Source organism: Pseudorca crassidens, chromosome 16 (genome assembly GCF_039906515.1).
Source record: "Pseudorca crassidens isolate mPseCra1 chromosome 16, mPseCra1.hap1, whole genome shotgun sequence".
In the NCBI taxonomy this organism is placed as follows: domain Eukaryota; kingdom Metazoa; phylum Chordata; class Mammalia; order Artiodactyla; family Delphinidae; genus Pseudorca; species Pseudorca crassidens.
Genome location: NC_090311.1, coordinates 85,264,384 through 85,287,103, shown reverse-complemented (window position 1 = coordinate 85,287,103; position 22,720 = coordinate 85,264,384). Strand labels below are relative to the sequence as shown.

Genomic DNA, 22,720 nt, shown 5'->3' with positions numbered 1-22,720 from the left:
GTTGTTTGGCACAGGGTGTCCAGCACTGTAGCTTGCTGGTCGTTGAGTAAAGCTGAGTGCCGGTGTTGAGATGGAGATCTCTGGTAGATTTTCGTCATTTGATATTATGTGGAGCTGGGAGGTCTCTTGTGAACCAGTTTCCTGAATTTGGCTCTCCCACCTCAGAGGCACAGCACTGACTCCTGGCTGCAACACCAAGAGCCTTTCATTCACACGGCTCAGAATAAATGGAGAAAAATTAGAAAGAAAGAATTAGTAGAAGTAGAAAGAAAGAAAGAAAGAAAGGAGGGAGGGAGGGAGGGAGGAAGGAAGGAAGGAGGGAAGGAAGGAAAAAAGAAAGAAGATAAAGTAAAATAAAGTAAGATAAAATATAATAAAGTTATTAAGATAAAAATAATTATTAAGAAAAAAAAATTTTTTTTAAAAAGGACAGATAGAACCCTAGGACCAATGGTGGAAGCAAAGCTATACATAAAAAATCTCACACAGAAGCATACACATACACACTCACAAAAATAAGAAAAAATCATAAATCTTGTTCTCAAAGTCCACCTTCTCAATTTGGGATGATTCGTTGTCTATTCATGTATTCCACAGATGCAGGCTACATCAGGTTGATTGTGGAGCTTTAATCCGCTGCTCCTGAGGCTTCTGGGAGAGATTTCCCTTTCTCTTCTTTGTTCTCACAGCTCCCAGGGGCTCAGCTTTGGATTTGGCCCCACCTCTGCGTGTAGGTCAACAGAGGGAGTCTGTTCTTTGCTCAGACAGGACGTGGTTAAAGGAGCAGCTGCTTCGGGGACTCTGGCTCACTCAGGCCAGCGGGAGGGAGGGGCATGGAGTGCGGGGCAAGCCTGCAGCAGTAGAGGTTGGCGTGACATTGCACCAGCCTGAGGTGTGCCATGCATTCTCCTGGGGAAGTTGTCCCTGGATCCCGGGACCCTGGCAGTGGTGGGCTGCACAGGGTCCCTGGAAGGGGGGTGTGGATAGTGATCTGTGCTCGCATACAGGCTTCTTGGTGGTGGCAGCAGCAGCCTTATCATCTCATGACCATCTCTGTGGTTCGCGCTTTTAGCTGCAGCTCACGCCCGTCTCTGGAGCTCCTTTAAGCAGTGCTCTTAATCCCCTCTCCTCATGCACCAGGAAACAAAGAGGGAAGAAAAAGTCTCTTGCCTCTTCGGCAGGTCCAGACATTTCCCCAGACTCCCTCCCAGCCAGCCATGGTGGACTAACCCCGCAGGCTGTGTTCACGCCACAAACCTCAGTCCTCTCCCTCCCAATAGCATTTTTCACAGAAACTGAACAAACAATCTTGACATTTGTATGGAACCATGTAGGACCCCAAACAGCCAAGGGAATCCTGAGAAAGGAGAACAGCAGCTGGAGGAAACTCATTGCATGTCTTAAACCATATTACAAAGCTACATAAGCAAACCATGTTGAAATGGCACAAAAGAGGCACATGAGCCAGAGGAACAGAAGACAGAATGCAGGAATAAACCCACACGTATGTGGTGAGTTAGCTGATGACAAAGTTGCAAAGGACATACACCAGGGAAAGGACAGTCCCTTCAATAAATCACCTGGAAAACAGAACACCACAAGCCAAAGAAGGACACTGGACACCATCAACACTGCACACAAAACTCACTAAAACCCACAATTTTCTGCTGAAGACAGACCCCCTCCCAGCAGTCAGCCACACACAAGATACTTCTCCCCACTTTTTCCTCATCTTTTCTTCCCATGGTGGCCCTTCCCAGCTGGTCCTGAGGAAAATGAGCTCCTCTCAATGTGAACGTAGCCCCAAGTTGTCCCAAGGCCAAACCCCCAGTAGGTCCTGAGGAGACCAGGCTCCTGTCAGCTGTGCACAGAGCCAAGACTTCGGGCAGAACAGACAGGCACTGCTGTGGAAAGAGTGGTGAGCTTGTCAACCTCTGGCTGCTAACTGTGATATGCAGGCTGCACCTGCCCACAGTTCAGTGGAGGCCTAGATCCCTGCTGGCCATCCTGCTGAAACAACTACATTTTGGAAGTCCAAACAGATGCAGGCAAAGATCCCCAGACTTCTAGAAAAATAGATATAGAACAATTAGAAACCATATGCAATGAACTGAATGTAGACGCAAACTTTACAACTTACACCAAAAGTCATTCAACATTGTCCACAGGCAAATTCAAAATAGAAAACTACGAACAGTATAAAAAAAAATAGAAGAAAACCTACATGGCCATGGGTTTGGTCACATAGATCATGAGCTTTGACTTTTAACACACAACACGCACAGCCCACACACAAAAAGAAAAAATTAGTAACATGTACTTTATAAAATTAAAAAATTTCTGCTCGGTTAAGTATCTTATTCAGAAAACTAAAAGACAAGCAAAAAAACTGAGAGAGAAATATTTACAAAACACATATCTGATAAAGAATTTGTACTCACATTACACAAAGAACTATAAAACAAACAGCTGCATAAAAAGCTGGGTAAAGGTCGAAAAAGACACCTGGTCAGAGAAGATATACAGATAATAAGTGGACAAAAATTGGATCAGCACCGTATACCCTCAGGGAATCACAAAGTAAAACAACAAGACAGATCTACACCCCAGTTAGAACTGCCTAGCTCCTCACACATTGACGACAGAGATCACTGGAGGGTGAGGAACAACAGCAACTCTCCATTGCTGATGGAACGCACACACGGCCTCTTGAGATACAGTTTGGCAGTATTTTCCAAGCCAAACAATTTTCACACCTTAAGATCCACCCATCATGCCTCCAGTTTTCACACAATGGCACTACTAATCTATATGCAAACAGAAACAAGGACGCTATTATGCACGGAACTCTACTTATAATGTCTAAACCTTAAAGGAATCATTTAGACTTATAATGTCTAAACCTTATTGTCTTCAGATGAATGCATAAGCAAATCGGGGTATACCCATGTAAAGGGGAGCAGAATAGGACACCCCAAAATATGGGATTTCAAGAGACCCCAAAGAGCCAAGACAATTTTTGCAAAGGAAATAAAAGTTGGAGGTGCACACTTCCCCACTGTGTGGGAACACACTGTGATGCTGGCATGAAGATATACATATAGATGGATGTGGACTTCCCTGGCAGTCCAGTGGTTAAGACTCCGTGCTTCTACTGCAAGGGCACGGGTTCAATCCCTGGTCCGGGAACTAAGATCCTACAAGCTGCATGGCATGGCCAAAACATCAACAACAACAAATAAAAACATATAGACAGATGGAATTGAATGGAGATCCAAGAAATACACCATCCATCTATGATGAACTGACTTTACACAACAGTCCACAGCACCAAATTGGGAGGAAATGGTGTTTTCAACAAATGGTGCTGCTAGGCAATTGGCTATCCACATGCAGCAGAATGAAACTTGACCCTTACCTCATGCCACATACTAAAAAGTGTCTCAAAATACATAAAAGGCTTAAATGTAAAAAGTAAAATTTCAGTCAGCCCCTTGTATCCACGGGTTCCACATCCACGGATTCAACCAACTCCAGATCAAAAATATAAGAAAAAAATATTTGAAAGTGTTTCAAAAAGAAAAACTTGAATTTGCCACAAACCAGCAACTATTTACATAGCATTTATATTGTATTTACAACATTTATACAGCCTTTATATTATATTAGTTATTATAAGTAACCTAGAGATGATTTAAAGTATACAGGAAGATGTGCCTAGGTTATTTGCAAATACCAAACCATTTATTATAAGAGACTTGAGCATCTGTGAATTTTGGTATCTGCGTGGTGTCCTGGAACCAGTCCCCTACAGACACTGAGGCACGACTGTATAAACTCTCCAATAAAACATGGGGATAAACCTTCCTAACCTTGGATTTAGCAGTGGTTCCTTAGATCTGACAGCAAGGCACAAGCAACAAAATGAAAAAAACAAAATTGGATTTCCTCAAAATTAAAAATCTTTGTGCATCAAAAGATGCAATACAGAAAGTGAAAAGACAGCCCACGGAATGGAAGAAAATACTTCCACATTATATATCTGATGAGTCTTTATTTAGTATATATCAAGAACTTTTACCACTCATCAACGCAGACTGACAACCCAATTTTAGATATGGACAAAGGACTCAAATCATCTCTTCCCCACACAAGACATGCAAATGGTCACCAAGCAGTTGACAAGATAGGAGGGAAATGCAAATTAATACCACAATGCAATAACTCCTCACACACTCTAAAATGGTTATTATCAAGAAAATTTAAAAATAACAAATGTGGGCTTCCCTGGTGGTGCAGTGGTTGAGAGTCCGCCTGCCGATGCAGGGGACACGGGTTCATGCCCCGGTCCGGGAAGATCCCACATGCCGCGGAGCGGCTAGGCCTGTGAGCCATAGCCGCTGAGCCTGCGCGTCCGGAGCCTGTGCTCCGCAATGGGAGAGGCCACAACAGTGAGAGGCCTGCGTACTGCAAAAAAATAAAAATGACAAATGTTGGGACTTCCCTGGTGGCACAGTGGTTAAGCATCCACCTGCCAATGCAGGGGACACGGGGTCGATTCCTGGTCTGGGAAGACCCCACATGCCGCAGAGCAACTAAGCCCGTTCACCACAACTACTGAGCCTGCGCTCTAGAGCCTGTGAGCCACAACAGCTGATGCCCGCATGCCACAACTACTGAAGCCCGCGTGCCTGGAGCCTGTGCTCTGCAACAAGAGAAACCACCGCAGTGAGAGGCTCGCGCACTGCATGAAGAGTGGCCCCCGCTCGCCACAACTGGAGAGGGCCTGCGTGCAGCATCGAAGATCCAATGGAGCCAAAAATAAAATTAATTAATTAAAAAAATAAGTACAAAAATAACAAATGTTGACAACAATGCAGAGAAGCTGGAAACTTTAAACACTACTTGTGGAAACTGAAAAGGATACAACCTATGTTTATGATGTGAATATACAGTTACAATACAGCTCAACAACTCCACTCCTAGATATATACCCCAAAGAATTGAAAACATGTGTACATGTATAGATAGCTGTGCTGTTCACAAGAGACAAAAGGTAGAAATGGTGCAAATGCCCACCGATGGGTAAATGGATAAACAACATAGGGTTGATCCATAAATTGCCCTATTATTCTGCCATAAAAGGAATCAAGTGAAATGGTGCAGCCTCTATGGAAAACAGTGTTCCTGTTCCTCAAAAACTTCAACATAGAATTCACCTATGATCCACCAATTCCACATCAGTGTATACACCTAAAACACTGAAAGCAGGGACTGGAACAGATATGGGTATACCCTTCTTCAGATCAGCATTCACCTCAATAGCAAAAGGTGCAAGCAACCCAACTGTCCATTGATGGATGAGTGGATAAACTAAATGTGGTTGTATACACACAGATGAATGGAATTCAGGCTGAAAAACGAAGGACATTCTGACACGTGCTACCACATACATGAACCTTGAAGTCATTATAATAAGTGAAAAATCCTGTCACAAACAGAACAAAATGACATGATTCCACTTATATGAAGTACCCGTAGAAGTCAAATTCAAAGGCAGAAAGTAGAATATTTTTGCCAGGGACTGAGGAGAATTCGTCTTTAATGGGTACACAGATTCACTGGTGAAAATAGAAAAGTTCTGAATATGGATGGGTAAGATATTTGTACAACAATGTGAGTGTGGTTAATACTATAGAATGGTGTACTTAAAAAGGCTTAAATGGTAAATGATCTGTATAATCACACACACATACATGCACACAATGAATGAAGTACTGATACACGTTACAATACAGAAAATGTCGCGCAGATCATACTCATCTTGTGTGCTTTAAATCCATCAAGGTTGTGAAAATGAAGGAAAGTATCAGTCATAGTTCCAGGAAAATAAAACTGGATTAGAATGGGAAAAGGTATTTCCCTAGAGTTGGAGCAGCTGGTGAAATTTGAAGTGGGCCTGTGGATTGGACTGTAACATGGAAACCATCATAATTTCCTCATTTGGAGGTTACATGCTGGTTCCCTAGAAGAGTGGCCCTGTTTTGGGTAAAATGCACTGGTGTATTTTGTGTGAAGTGGCAAGTGCAGGAAAGCAAGGACAGCTGGGAAATCTGAGCAGGCAGATATACAGGACTTTGTTTTGCTATTGCAAGTTTTCTGTATGTTTGAAATTACTGGATAGTAACTCACTTTCCAAAACACCGTGTCAATCCCACACCAGAAAAGTAGAGAAAATGTCACACTTCCTTATAGAAGCCAAGCCTTGTTACCCAGATCCACTTCACACAAAGTCGTGAACCTAATCACCCCTGTATGAGCCCACAAGGAATTGAAAGGCACTCTGTTAGATGCTAGTAGGAGCCACTATGTCTTCCATGTTATGGATGACCTGGATGTGATAGAAACAGTGGGATTTTCGAGGAGTCCCAATTTTCTACATCATTCCATCAAAACACCATTAGTCTAATACATGAATTCCGTAAAGTTACAAAATCAATACACAAAAATCAATTTCTCTTCTAAACACAAAAACCAAACCATCAGAAACAGAACATAAACCATCCAATTGACAACAGCATCAAAAAGAACAAACTACCAAGGAATACATTTAACCAAGGAGTTGAAAGACCTGCACACTGAACACTTCCAGACGTTGATGAAGAAAATGAAGAAGACACAAATAAATGGAAAGATATCCCATGCTCATGGAATGGAAGAACTCGTATTTTTAAAATGTCCATTCTTCCCAAAGCAATGTACACTGTGAATGCAATCTCTGCCTAACTTCCTACGGTATTTTTCACAGAAATAGAGCAAATGCTCTTAATACTTGTGTGGAAACACAAAGGACCCCAAATAGCCAAAGTGATCCTCACAAAGAAGAACAGGCTGGAGGCGTCTCACACTCTTACTTCAGACAGTATTGCCAAGCAACGGTCACCAAAACGGTGTAGAACTGGCCAAAAAAGCAGATGCACAGACCAGAGGAACAGGACGTTACCGAGCCCAAGATCCTTCTGCTCCCGCATGAAGGGCCAATACGCCCCGAGACGAGTTGCTGGAAGAAGGAATAACGACTTTAATCGGAAAGCTAGCCCACCGAGAAGATGGCCGATCAGCACCTCAGAAAACCATTTCCCCTCAGTCCCGGCTGGGGCTCCTTCTATACAGAAGTGGGAGGGATGGGGCCCGCAGCACCGGCCAATGGCTACAGCTCGCGCCTGCCCCGCCCCCACTTCAACTGCATGACGTCAGTCAGGCGGTGATAGGCGCTGAGAAGAAATGAAGCCGGTTAAGGGGTAAAGACCCCCAGCTGCTTTTCTTGGAGGGCGCGGCAGAGGCGGTTCTGCAGGAACCTGAGGGTCGCCGATCCCGTGCCGCCTCACTGATGCTCGGAGCCAGGCTGTCGAGTAACAGCCCTGAGGCCGGCCTGTCACCGTGACCCGCCCCTGTTCCCGGTCCTCACGGAGGGGCGTCTCAGGCCTCCCTGCGCCTTTCTTCACGCCGGTTTCCGCCCCGTCCCCACGCTGGCACAGGGAGGGCCAGGTCACCGGAACCGGGTCCGGTCGCCAGTGCAGGCTGGTTCCTTGGCTCCGCTGCACGACGCCGGCGTGGTGGAAGTCTTCGGCCTCGGCCTCTCGCCTCCTCCTGTTCTCTGCGGGGCCGACTTTTCCACGCGGTGGCGGGCTCTTCGGCCTCGGTGTTCCACGCTTTTTCCTCAGCCCTTCCCTTCCTTAGAAAGGTCGCCTCACGTCCGCCAAACTCCCATTTGGAACGTTTAAGACCTCCCTTGAAACAGGCTCCCGGGTGACGTCAGCGCCGCTGCCCGCCCGCCCAGGACTCCAGGCATCCAGCCTCCGAGCCGTAATAAACTTACCTTAGCTCCCAGCACAAAGTCCCTTTCTGCGGCTGCCCTGCTCCTGAGTCTCGCCTGGTTGCAGGTCTGAGAGAAGTGAGGCTCCCGGTGCCTACAGGGCCTCCTCTTCTCCCCTGCACTCACCTCTTCCTCATGCCTCTGCATTTAGCACTCTGCACTCTTTGAACTGGACATTACAATGAGTTTTAATTGTTGCTTTACACGTTTTCCCCCCAACTTGACATTTAGTTCTTTTCCTTTATAGTTTTTTAAATTATTTTTTATTGTGCTAACACTGATTTATAATATTACATAACTCTCACGTGTGCACTGTATGTCGACTTATGTACACACTACAGCCTGCTCACTGCCAAAAGTTTAGATTCTGTCCATCATCATACAGTTGGCATTTTACCCATTTCACCCTCCCTCCATATTCTCCTTTTAAAATGTCGGTTATTAGTTAGCACCAGGCCTTGGCACAAAGGAGATGACAAGCCAGTGTACAGGTGATGAAAAATTAGATCAGACCTAAATGCAAAGATTATTTATGAAGAAAGTCTTTTCATGCTTTTCCATTAGCATAATGCTTCTATTTTATTCCTTCTATTTCCCTGTCTACATCCATCTCTTTGTACCAAAATGTCCTCTGCTTTATCATCTTCCAATAACCCATCACCACTTAATCTGTATCAGATGAATTTTTGCATAAAATTTCTAACTTTTAGAAAAAAGACTTCTCAGATATTAATGCATTGGTGTCCATAAGTGGGAAATACTTCTTCCTTAAAATTGCATAAGGAAATAATTTTAAAAATGTTTTGATGTAGCACAATGATTATGTTATCTCTAAAGACCAACATTCATTAAATACTTCACTACTAACAACTGTTAAGCCTGAAATAAGAAACGTTAAAGATCTTCAAGACCTAAATAGACATTTCTCCAAAGAAGACATACAGATGGCCAACAAACACATGAAAAGATGCTCAACATCACTAATTATTAGAGAAATGCAAATCAAAACTACAATGAGGTATCATCTCACACCAGTCAGTATGGCCATCAACAAAAAACCTACAAACAATAAATGTTGGAGAGGGTGTGTAGAAAAGGGAACCCTCCTGCACTGTTGGTGGAAATGTAAATTGATACAGACACTATGGAGAACAGTATGGAGGTTGCTTAAAAAACTAAAAATAGAACTACCATATGACCCAACAATCCCACTGTTGGGCATATACCCAGAGAAAACCATAATTCAAAAAAACACATGCACCCCAATGTTCATAGCAGCACTATTTACAATAGCCAGGTCATGGAAGCAGCCTAAATGTCCATCAACAGAGTAATGAATAAAGAAGATGTAGTATATACATACAATTGAATATTACTCAGCCATAAAAATGAATGAAGTTGGGTCATTTGCAGAGACGCGGAGGGACCTAGAGTGTCATACAGAGTGAAGTATGTCAGAAAGAGAAAAGCAAATATCGTATAATAACACATATGTAGAATCTAGAAAAATGGTATAGATGATCTTATTTGCAAAGCAGAAAGAGACACAGATGTAGAGAACAAATGCATGGATACCAAGGGGGAAAGGGATGGGGTGGGAAGAGTTGGGAGACTGGGATTCATACATATACATATTGATAGTATGTATAAAATAGACAACTGATGGGAACATATTGTATAGCACAGGGAACTCTACCTAATGCACTGTGGTAACTTAAATGGGAGGGAAGTCCAAAAGGGAGGGGATATCTTTATGTGTATGGTTGTTTCATTTTTTTGTGTGTGCAGTGAAGGCTAATACAACATCGTAAAGCAACCATACTCCAATAAAAATTAATAATAGGGGGCTTCCCTGGTGGCGCAGTGGTTAGGAATCCGCCTGCCAATGCAGGGAACATGAGCCCTGGCCTGGGAATATCCCACATGCCATGTCTGCCACAACTACTGAGTCTGTGCTCTAAAGCCTGCGAGCCACAACTACTGAGACCATGTGCCACAACTACTGAAGCCCGTGCGCCTAGAGCCCGTGCTCTGCAACGAGAAGTACCCACAATGAGAAGACTGTGCACCACAACGAAGAGTAGCCCCACTCGCCGCAACTAGAGAAAGCCCATGCGCAGCAACGAAGACCCAACACAGCCAAAAATAAAAATAAATAAAATAGATTTATTTTTTAAAAATTAATAATAATTAAAAAGGATCTTCAGACATAGACGATCTAACTTAATTCCACCCTCATGGTAAGTATTTTGCAAGTATCTTTAGGTGATACATACACAATAGGCACAGAACTCTTTTATTATTCATTTTATTTTCATATAAATTAACATCCTAGAAAAATTAAAATAGAAACACTAAATACAGTATTGCACATAGCGATCTCTGTTAAATGCCCTATTATATCATTGAAGAAAGTCATGTACACATGGAGGGGCCGAAGGAGATAGGAGAACAGCAGAACAGCAACCCGATAGCCACTACTGTGTCTGTGCATGTCGACTACAGACTGAAAGCTAAGGACCGTACTCTACATAAATACAAACATAGTTATGATTCAGAGTTTCTTTTTAAGTTGATTCCATGATTGGTTTACATTAGCAACACATTCTCCCCTTTATTCACAGCTGTACCCCAAAACATATCATTAAAAGAATTTTTTAAAATATCTATTAATGTTAGACAAAGCCATCACAACGCATCAGGAGCTGATTTTAAAATACTTTCATAGAGAGTGGAAGATTTACTTTTTTCCTCTCAATCTAAAATAAAATCTTTTCCTAGGTGCCTTTAGATCATAAATCCTTGCATACTCATTTCATAGTTTTTAATCAACTGCCATAACACATAAAGACAACCCCAATCAGGTCACAATACTCAGGCAGCTGGGTTTAAGTAACAAGTTCTAGGTAGATGCCAATCCATCTAAAAGTTACTCTTTTTTTGCCACCAGTTAGTCACGTTTGGCAATTTTATGAGCATCATTTATTTAAATTCCTTAAAATTGTGTCATTTTCTTTGTGAAGGGCAATGGTAAAAGTACAGAGAGGCACAGCTTTGGTTTAATTGACCTTTGCTGCAGATTGGCTTTATGTAAGGTCCCAAAGGACATAGTTGATAAACACCCTCATTTCTGATTCCTGCCTATTTTAAATGATTTATAGGAAGGGTTTTCCTTTTGCTATATTCTTTTCTATTCATTATCTGATGAGTAAAAAAAAATGAAAATCTTCTTTCACAAATATATAGTTACAGAGACCAACCCAAGAGCTGGGAAAGCCTTGACTATGACATATATAAATGGTACTTCAATTTCAAAATAGAAAATTTATATGTAGACGTGAAACTGATACAAACAATTCACTAGAAATAACATTTTAACCATAACTCTAAATGCAGTGATGTGGAGTACTGGTCGTCAGTAGAACGGAACGTGTTTCACTGTGACAGGGCTATTTGCACATCATTAAATTGAAGGTTACTGTTTAGCATGTTCAGAATTAATGCAGATACTGCCTCTTACACATGCTGTTTTGGTCTATCGGTAAAATACCATAAACTTTTACAAAAAGAAAAGGTGTCACATTCTCCACTGGCCTACTGCTTTTGCTTTTTTTCCTTTCTTTTTTTTTTTAATATACAGTAGAATTCAACAATCAGTGAACTGTCTGGAAAACACAAAGATTATGCAAGAGGCCAAGAAGAAAAGTGATCAAAATGATGAGTTTCCTTCCTGCCCTAGGTCGGCTGAATTCTGTGGAAGTGGCTGCAGGGACTCATTTTCTTTCTGCTTTTCTTTGTTCAGGTTTTCATGCTTATTTTCGCTTTCTGAAAATAAATGCACCAGGGAAGAGTTATAGTTAGAAGGAAGAACTTTAAAAATGTATGGCGTTTAGAATAACCCAAACAAGGTCTTTTCATTTGCATCAAATTCTTTGAAAAAAGGTTAAAGATACACAAGGTGATAAAGGAATAAAATAGAAGTAGAATCTCTTTTATCTTTTAGAATTTTCACTAAGACAAATCACTGAATGTTTTTGAGGACAAAAGTTTTGAAAATTTAGCTTCTAATCGACATGAAAGAATACCAGGTCACCTTTTTCATTTTCTCATATTTATGTGTGCAAATACATAAATATGAAAATTGAATCGAGGCTTCATCTCATGGTTAATGTGATTTAACTCTTTTCTATCCTTATAATTCCATAATTGTGGTTAATAAATAACTTCCTGCTCATTCTATACATGTACTTTAAGATTGTACTTTCATCAAACAGACAGAACATAAACCAAACCATAATAAAATACTTGTTGTTACATAAGATTTTTATACAGAGAAACTGAAAGGAAAATCTTTTAAATGAAGATATAATTTCTAACTTTTTTCTAAATAAAGCTGTTAAATGGTATTCCAATTTGGGTTATTTGAATATCTTCCATTTAGACTATATGAGACTAACTCAATTCAAACTGCTCCTATTTTAAGGCCTAAAACATCATCATTTACTTACTCTGTGGGGTCAAATGACAACCCCTCGAACACTCAACTAAACACTGACAGTACCACAAGGGAAAACTCGTCATTTCCACCACCCTTTCCTCTCTGGGGGCACAACGTGGCGTTTTATTTTGAAGGGGAGAGCGGACAAAGAGGGAACACCTTGGCTTGTTACACTCGGGCTGTGGGCTGACAGCTGCTGGGCAGCTGACTCCGCAGAGCCTGAGCCCTGGTCCCGGCAAAGGACAACAATGCACCTGGCATTTCATGTGTTAGATCCCAAGGGTGCTCATCCAATTACAACAGCTGTGCTGTGATCCGTGTGTGATGAGGAAAGTGAACGATGGCCCCCAACCCTGCCAGCAACCCCACACACATACGTGCACCCCCTCAGTGGATTTATCTTAATTGTTAGTCTTTGAATGCTGAATGCTGAGATTCTTTTAGCCTTTGGGGCCTGATTAAAGGCAGAAGGAAAAGGAGATTCTTTAAGTCAGAGGCTCATTATTTGTTCAAACTTAAGAGGAAAATAATTAAAATATTATTAGATGAATTTGTATATATTGAGAAAAGAGTGCTTAAAAGCCAAAGAAAATCACAAGTTAAAAAAACAGAGTAAATACTTACAATTCCAGAGTCATGTCTTGGTTTTATTTTATAAAGTGATTTTCCCTTTTTCTGCCTACATACCTCTTCAGCTTCTTTTACTCTGGGTGGGGGAGAAAACACACAATTTAAACAAAGATTTAGAAAGCTAACTACAATCCACCTATAGCAGTTGATTTATTAGAGAAAAATACCACATACCACAATGTCGCCCGACATTTGATTTAAAAACAGAATGTTAGAGCTAGAGGCAAATTCACCTAGTGGTTCTTAACTTGGAATCAAAGGATGTGGAATGGAATAGAATACAGCACATTTATATTTTTAGGCTACACTTTATCCTATACTAATGGAGTCTTACATTCAGAAGTAAAGTAAAGAAATATCCTTCATTTTCAGGTGAGGGTGCTGAGCTTGGCTCCATTACATAAATGGGGCTGGCATTATTACATAAATCAGAAGCATTAAATAATTAAATAAGCAGTACCATATAAAAACTCATATGTTTATTTAAAATGGTCTTAGGTTCAGTTTCCACATTGCATTTCCCCAGGCATGGAAGTCTGTGCAATGAATACTTGGGGTGTTTTTTAAAAAATTGAGCTTCATCAAGCATGGGAATGAGTCATTCAAAAGCAGAAAATAGAGAGTGAGCAGTAATGTTTGAACGCATCTAGGATTTCTTTTTAAACACACGCTCCAAGGGAAAACAGTATTGAGTTTACCAGAGGAACAGTTAAAAGAGGACGTCATGGGGAGGGAGGTTGTGCAGCAAGTCTGGCTCTGCTGTCTGACGCTGGGTAACATCTGCTCGCTCTGCCCTCTGTGTCCCTTAGGAAGGACAAGGGCTTGATAATGCAGAACAGCATCACTAAGAAGATCACACAGAGCTGCTGCAAAGGTCCAAAAAGTTTTACTTTAAAAGTTCTTTATAGTAATGCAATTATACTCCTATAAGGATGTTAAAAAAAAATCAGTCCATGATTTTATAAACAGACATATTTATATATATATATAAAGTTCTTTATAAAATATTGTAAAATGTTACCAATGATTGCTTTAACTAAACAGATAGTAAGAAATCTGTAAGCTGGAATTCTATTAATAAAAATAGGTGCCATAAGAAAGAAAATAACCTATTAGGTTAATTTGTTTTTATTACTGTGGTTTTCCTCGGGAATTAAAAATAGAGTATTTCTGGAGAAACTGAAAAGGCCGTGACTTATCTTAATAAAAGACTTAGATCTTGAAACCTGTTTCCTGAAAGAAATGAGTTTTAAATATACTTCTTGAGCCTGATGGTAAAAGTTCTAACGATAGAATTCATCTCTTATGCAGTTGAAAGAACCCCCGTTTTTAAACAACAGAAGGGAACAAATCATGGAGTACAGCAGCTATGAGGTTACTGTTGCAGCTCACAGTGAAGCGTGGCAGATCAAAATAAATCCTTTTGGAGGCAAAATGCCTGCTGAGTTGCTAATGTCAGTAATTCCAGAAAATGATGACAGTGTAGAAAACAATCCATTGTTACCACTTCTACTACTTTCTTCCCAAGCCATAAGTTTGCCTTTAATCTTTTCTCCAAACATTTGACTACAAACACATTATAACAAACTAAGGATTGCAGAGTTCCCATCTTCCTCTGAAATAACTACCAGTTAATATAAGTTGAAATATTTGGACAAGAAATTAAGGAGAACATTTGTTTTTTTTTAGCAGTTAGCAAAAATCCAGTAGATCCCCTTTTAAATTTACTTGGAGCTCTTTAAAGCGTTTTGTGACATTTAAAATAAATCTACTTCACAAGTTTGTAAATCACCAAAGCATCTTAATTTTCTCACTATCTTACTTATTTTGTTCTTAAAAGTTTTTTCTAAGTATCACAGGAAGCTGAGTCTAATACAAACATATTAAATTTTACACAAAAACAAGTCCAGCCATTCCCACAGCAGACACAAGGAGAGCTAGAGAGAGTGGTCAAGGAGCCCTCGCAGTGACTGGGCACCGGGCTAGGGGCACTTAAGCCCGGCGTCTGTCAGGGGAGAGGCCTGTGCGCACAGAGGCTGGGGCGCTCGGAGTCCAGCGCCGGGTTCGGGGGCTATGCCCCGAGGGGACCCTGGGGTTGGCGGGTGGGGTTCCTGAAATTCTTCGGAAGCAGGTCGACAGTTGAGCTTCGTTTCAAAGAGAAATCTTAATTTTCCATACTTTTCTTGGAAGGGGAAATGGGGCTGAGGGTGAGGGGAGAGGACTTGTACAGAGTAACCTGGGGGCGCCGCGGGGACCCTGCTGCCTGGGACCCGCCACCGAGGCCAGAGCTCCCCCGCCCCGCTGCTTCCCTGTCCGACGGGAGCGAGTGGTCCCTGCGTCCCCAGACCCCAGCCGCGCACATGGCTCCCAAGCGGTCGCTCAAGGTCAGGAGCAGAGGAATCACGGAGAATCAGATAAAACGCAGCTCCCGGGCCCCCACGTGTCTGTTCTGGGCCAGGCGTCTCTGTTCCCCCACCGTACCCGCCCCCCTGCCAGGACGCGCTCGGAAGCAGCACTGGGAGAATCTGATCCGATGTGGACGACACCGGGAGAAGCTGCGCCCCGGAACCGAGCTGGTGGTTCCCCACGCGGCGCCCCAGGACCCCGGCGCTCCCTCCCCCTCGAGGCAACGCCGTGAACCCCCAGGTCACGACCCCAAACCACAGGAATGGGCTCCCTGCAGTCCCCTTGGGGCCCACCCATCCTAAGTCTCCTAGCAAATGCTGCTTCTTCCAAAGGCCAATTTTATTTCAACAAAACTCTGACATTTTCCCCACACTTTACGCAGGAAAAAAGAACGTGTCCCTGGAGGTGAGCTTGCCGCCAGAGTTGGCAGAAATAAGAGGAAAAATAATGAGGTGAGCCGGAAGGGAGAGGGCCCCCGAGTGCCCTCCTACTTGGGCCTCCCTCTGGGGGTCAGGAGGAGTTCTCGGCTCCAAGTGCAGGCCCCTTGAGTAACCCTCTTCCCTCCTGCCTCGCCCCTCATTCAATGAGTGCTAAAATTTCCTAAACTGAATAGGAAAAAGATGTTCCTTTCATAACTAGATATTAAGTGAAAAGGCACAGTGGTGATAACTTTTCAAATAACAAAAATGACCTACACGTCTTATTTGGAAAGGAGGAGGGGAGTGAAAAGAGGGATAGTACTTCATTTATAAAGAGAAAGCAGTCACATGAGGAAGGAGGAAGTCAGGTCTTGGCTGAAGGGGACAGTCCTCGGCCTGCACTTGAGTTTAACCTCCAGTTAGGAGGGGGTCTGTGGTTGGCGTATGGATTCATAGCTCTTGTGCATGATTCACGAAGATGATTTTTTTTTTAATGTGGCTGCATTCACACAAAAGGGACTGCCAGGGCGTTCGTTAATCAAGATTTGACTCTATTAGTCGGTCTCCCAAGGCAACAGAAATAAAAGCAAAAATAATGGGACCTGATCAAACTTACAAACTTTTGTACTGCAAAGGAAACCATAAACAAAATGAAAAGACAACCTACTGGCTGGGAGAAAATATTTGCAAATGATGCAACTGACAAGGGCCTAATTTCCAATATATGAACAGCTCACACAACTCAGTATTAAAAAACCAAACAACCCAACTGAAAACTGGGCAGAAGATCAAGACATTTCTTCAAAGAAGACATACAGATGGCCAATAGGCACATGAAAGGATGATCAACATTGCTAATTATTAGAGAAATGCAAATCAAAACTACAATGATGTACCACCTCATACCATTCAGAATGGCCATCGTCAAAAAAGTATACAAATAACAAATGTTGGCGAAGGTGCGGAGAAAAGGGAACCCTCCCACTGTTGGTGGGAATGTAAATTGGGGCAGCCACTATGGGAAACAGTCTGGAGGTTCCTCAAAAAACTAAAAATAGAGTTATCATATGATCCAGCAATCCCACTAACAGGCATGTATCCGGACAAAACTATAATTCAAAAAGATACATGCACCCCTATGTTCATAGCAGCACTATTCACAATAGCCAAGACATGGAAACAACCTAAACGTCCATCAACAGATGAATGGATAAAGAAGATGTTATATATATATATGCAGTGGAGTATTACTCAGCCATAAAAAGAATGAAATAATGCCATTTGCAGCAACATGGATGGACCTAGAGATTATCATACTAAGCAAAGTCAGAAAGAGAAAGACAAATACCATATGATATCACTTATATGTGGAATCTAACATATGACACAAATGAACTTATCTACAAAACAGAAACAGACTCACAGACATAAAGAACAGACTTGTGGTTGCCAATTGGGAGGGGGCTGAGGAAGAGATGGCTTAGAAGTTTGGGATTAGCAGATGCAAACTATTATATATAGGATGAGTGAACAACAAGGTCCTACTGTATAGTACAGGGAACAATATTCAATATCCTATGATAAACTATAATGGAAAAGAATATAAAAATATATATGTATGTATAACTGAATCACTTTGCTGTACAGCAGAAATTAACATTGTAAGTCAACTATACTTCTAAAATAAACACACACACACACAAAAAATAGATTTTTACCTTATTAGATAACTAAAAAGGGAAGTAAAAAATTTTCAGATGACATCTTTGGTAGGCTAATTCTAACAACTGCAACTTCTAACCAGAAATCTAGACAAAAAAGAAAATATGAACAAAAACAAATGATGTGATAAGGAAAACTCTTCTCTCATCACTTTTAGTGGTTTTGGAAAAAAAACAACACAGAAAGCAGAGACTAGAAAACAGGAAAGGTAGACAGAACAGAAGGATACAAAGAGTATATCATGGCCATGAAATTTGACGTTTATGTTAAATTTTGGTGTAATATCTTTTACTGCCCATAAAACTTCAGTCACAACAATGTGCTGAATACTTTTCCAAAGTATGAACTTATCCCTCAAATGAAGGACCAAAAGTAATAAAATAATATGAGGCGCTCCTTGATCTTTTAAGGGAGAATTTAATCATGGGAAAAAACCAAAAAACAGATGGAATCAGGTTTGGAAAACAGAGTAGGTGACCAATTTGAACAAATATTTTTTGTTCTTAATTTTTGTCCTGGCAATGGGTCAAAAAGAGTTAGATAAATGAATGGGTGATTCCCAGTAAGTGGAAACTCACTCCCTACAAGGACCAATCTTTGTATAACCAATTTTGAATAGACTTTTTGAAAAAATGAAACTTTTCTCTTTCTTAAACAGATGGAAATATTTAACATTTACTTGATGCCACCTTCATCACTGTTGTGATGTGCGGACTCAGGCCTCCCTCAAGGCCCCGAAGGCGTAGACAGCAGCTCACCCACTCTGATGTCACACTGTGCTCTATTGGACTTGACCTCACAGCCAGTTTTAAATCCTCTGTCTGTTCCTAAGATGGCACGTTGTGATCACTCCTCGCGGTGCTAGCATATCTGCCTTACATAGATCCTCTCTCTTCTTTAAAAAATTCCTGTCTTCTCTAGAGGGGAAAACCAGACAACTAAGCTCATCTAAATGAGCCTCAAATAGAGCAATAATGCTCTGAGTTCAGTCCCAGCTACACAGATACAGCTCCTGGGCCTGGAGGCAGTCCTGTCAGCTGCCAGGGCTTCTCCCCTACACACCGCCCTCCACCTCCCACAGCTGGGTCTGGAAGGTTAGGGCGGCCAGGAGTCTGACTCACAGTCGGGCAGGACACGACAGCGACAGCCAGCGACAGCACTCAGCGTGTCTGGTGAGAAGATCCTAAGATACCGCACAACCCGACCTGCCCATTCAGCAGCTTGTTTGGGAAGATGTCAAGTAAGGCTGGAATGAATGTGAAACCTGAAATTCAAGCTTATCAAGGTAGAGAAGTGTGACACCATTGGTCAGTAATGACAGATTTTGTGATGCTACAGAGAATACAGGATAAGGAGTGAGCATTTTGTGAGCAATGTGACTATGAGATGAGTCCTCCGTTGAAAACTGTTGTCTGGGCAAAAATGACCAGAGGAAAACATAACATCTCTAAGCTTAAAATTTCAAGAAAACTCTTACACTAAATTTATCTTCTAAAAAATGAAGTTGTAAATGTAACCTATAAAGAAGCTAAATAAATTTCAATACATCTATATAGATTTTTATTCCCTACATTGAAAAATTTTCAGTTGTAGCAGCTTCCTCTGGCTTTAAGATATTAAGCTTAGAAGTTATTAAGCATAGAAAATGAGTCCAGGAGACTGAGAATATTTTTAAGGTTTATATCACAGAGAAGACAAAGGTAGGTGACAAAATGAAAAGTATTTTTTTTATCATAGAATTTCTTGAAACAGCATAATCTATAAAAATACTGAATCACTATGTTGTACAACTGAAACTAACATAATGTAAGTCAACTATACTTCAATTTAGAAAAAAGAAACTAGTTTAAATTCCAATAATAATTTTGTCCTTAATACAACTGGATACATTTATACTAAAGGTTATTCTAAATAGAGAGAGTGGTTTCTGATTTCTCTCCTAATAAAAATGTATATTTCTCTGCACTTTCCTTCCCAAGCCCCAGACCCATTTATTGTAAGGCAAACATACAAAAAGTTCCATGTGATTCAGTGTAAAGACAGTTTGTGAGATGCAACAGTGACACAGACACAGAGAAGAGAAACCACACGTCTCTGTGGCCCGCAGGCCGAGTAATTTTTATCTACTTTATAGAGCAAACACCTGGCGGCCTCACCCTCATTAAGAAAACAGGTATGCTATCGTCATTCAATGGAATGAGAAGGGAGCCACTCCTGCCACTGAGCAGTAACAATCTGGTCTAAGTGAGTGTAAGGCGGCCGGGTTCACTGCCCGCCGGGGCAGAGGCGTGGGGTCCCCTCGCGGAGATAGGTCTCCGCCCACCTGCTGAGAGCAGACCACTCCCCCGCCCAGCTCAGCGGAGTCCCCACAGCTGCCTACTAAGCCCAGAAAACCATTCTAATCCAAAAGAGAGGGGAGGGGCTCTGGACGGAGGCTGGGTGGGAGCCGGCATGTGGCTCCAGTAGAGCCGGAAGCAGGTGTAGACGCCCTGTGGACTCGACTCCATCTCGGCCTGCTCTCCTTTATGACCAAGATGCTCACCACCACCACCCCAAACCCCCTGAAAATATAGTGGAAACCATCAACCACAGCGCTCCTTATCACTGCAATGGAAAACAACTGAAGTTTCGTCAGGCATGTATTTCTGAATTTGAGTCTAATTTCTGAATTTCATCGCTCATACTCTCTGACTCTTTCAGAGAAAACTGCCTCCGCGCCTCCAGGGCTGACGGCGCAGTTAGTACCAGCGAGCGCACAGCGGCAGCGACTCAAGGCGGCCACGCTTTACACGACCCCCGCCCGGGGGCCGGCCTGGGGAGCCCCGCCTGGGGACAGTGCCTCGGAGACTGGCTTGGGGACCCCCGCCTGAAGACCACGCCTCGGGGACCAGCCTGGGGACCCCCGCCCCTGGACCACGCTTCGGAGTAGAGGTGGGTCAAAAGAGAGGAATCATTCATTCAGAAGATAACATTCAAGCAGTCAAATGAATTCTTTACAGTCGGCATCTCTTTGATAACTGTCTAATGTTCTACAAATGTAGGACATTGTAACTCATGGATGAGCTACCATAGGAAGAAATGTTTCCCCCTAGGTTTGGAAAGGCTGTAGGTGAGGAAAGATGGGTCCGGAGGACACAGCTGGGTTCTCCGGCTGGGCTCTCACTTCAAGGCAAACAAAACAAAAAATCACACACACACATCTCAGGATAACCCCATGAGGTGGGTACTGCTGTTACCCAACTTTTACAGTGAAGAAACTGAAACTTAAAATGGTCACATTAGTCGCTCAGGGTCAGAAACCAACGTTGCAGATCCAGACAGACACAGACAACACCTCCTCAGCTCTAGGTGTAATAAGCATCGATCTGTGTGGCCTCCTCAAAAGGCAAAGGCATGGGATGATGAAAAACACGGCCACCAAAATCTTCCTCTAGTTATACATATGTACATAGTTATTTACATTTATGTATTTATACTTATCATGTATTTATATCTTTACATTCATTATATTAATTTATATTTATTTTTATTTCTGTTTATTTAGAAGCATTTAATTTTAAAAGACTGAATTTTCTAAAACTCTGAACATATAAAACGTGGCAGGTTAAAATGGTTTTTGAAAGAGAAACTATTTGGGAAAGTGGGTGCATGTATTTTACTAGCTCCTGAGGAGAAGCACTCTAACTGGACAAATTCTGAACCCTATTCAAGGAAAAGTATTAATGGAAACACAGTGGGCTGTAGTGTTCATCTTTGAAAAAGGAAAGCATGCAAGATCATCCGGAGAAAAAACTACCACCACATTTTCTTGATTCTAATTTCTAGGAGGAATTCTTGACGGTGGCTCTCTACATAAGGGATGTGAACAGTAGTCAGTAAAAATCTAAAAATACAGAAGACAGAGAAATTTTCCAATGGCTTTTTTCTTTTTAAACACAAATCCTCAATATAAACAGCAACTAAATTTTAAGCTTTAACTCAATGAAGGCGTTTCTGAGGAAAGGGGATTCGGCACACACTTGGAGTGTGTTGTGCCCTTGCTTTTTGGTGATCTAACCTGATAGAGGGCTACAACTCTGAGAAACCCAGAAGGACAGTGAGCACACTTCCCCCACTATCTCAGATCCCAATGGTCTCAACTGAACAGCAGTCATTAGGTGGTTAGAGTCTCTGACAAATGTTGGAAATGCTGACACGCTGTGCTGCTGAAGATGGGAAATATATGTACCTTAGTGACTAGATGATTAAACAGTAAGGTTCACACTCCACTGTGTAAATAAAGACCATGAATTATATTCTGTCAAATCAGAGTATCATTTTCTCACGTTCTTCCCACAAGGAATTTACTGTGGTATCAGAAAAAGTTGAGAAAGCTAGAAGGTGCCATTTAGAACGTTTAAAAATGCTTAGATGATAAGCTTTTAACCGTTACTGAAAATTGTAATATTTGTATTCATAAACACGTTAGGATTTTAAAGCTCTGATAACATAGTTTTCACTGTTAATTTAAAATCGCTCATTTAAAAAAAAAGGGTTTCTTTTTCTCATGGCTCTTGTAGTAGAGACTATTTTAATTCTACATTAGACCCAGATTTACATGGAATTTACAAAAGTAGCTCAGCTGATGTGCCCTTTATCTAAGTCCCATAACAATGACCATGTTCTTTCTGTAGGTATTGAGGATGTTTTACATTTCCTCAATAAAATGGTTAAAATGACAGCTCCTGGTCTCACAAATTCATGATAGTAAATAAAATGAACTTCTGTCACACATGATGGCCAAAACTATTATAAAATCACATTTGACAGCAAAGTACCTTTTTTATTACAGGAGACCAGTGTTGTTTACTACATTTGACATTTTTTGTGCAAACATCCTTTTACTATTTCCACATGTGTTAAGATATTTTCTTAATTTCAGCAATTCCTTTTTTTTTCTTTTGCATATGGTTCAGAAAAGCATTTGATTATAGCTAGTGAGATATAAATTTAAGTTCTATTGGTACTCACACTATGGTTTTTCTTTTGACAATTCAATACCAAGGAGGATGTGGGTGAATAACCTGGATCCTATTCTTTTAGAAAAACCTTTTTTTGATGGGGCAGGAACTCAAGGGCTATTAGACATAGGGATTAGTTTATAGTGAGTTTATCACGTTTCTTCCCTGT

At 41.5% G+C, this 22,720-nt stretch overlaps 1 protein-coding gene across 1 annotated transcript in view; it reads right to left on the bottom strand.

Annotated features, from left to right (window-relative positions):
* Nucleotides 1-10,168: 10,168 nt before the first annotated feature.
* The window catches only part of FMN2 (formin 2), a 310,064-nt gene continuing 297,512 nt past the window's right edge, over nucleotides 10,169-22,720 (bottom strand). The window contains 2 exon segments of the mRNA XM_067711167.1: nucleotides 10,169-11,701; nucleotides 12,999-13,080. Of these exon segments, the coding sequence (XP_067567268.1) occupies nucleotides 11,675-11,701; nucleotides 12,999-13,080 (109 nt within the window). The 3' untranslated portion in view covers nucleotides 10,169-11,674.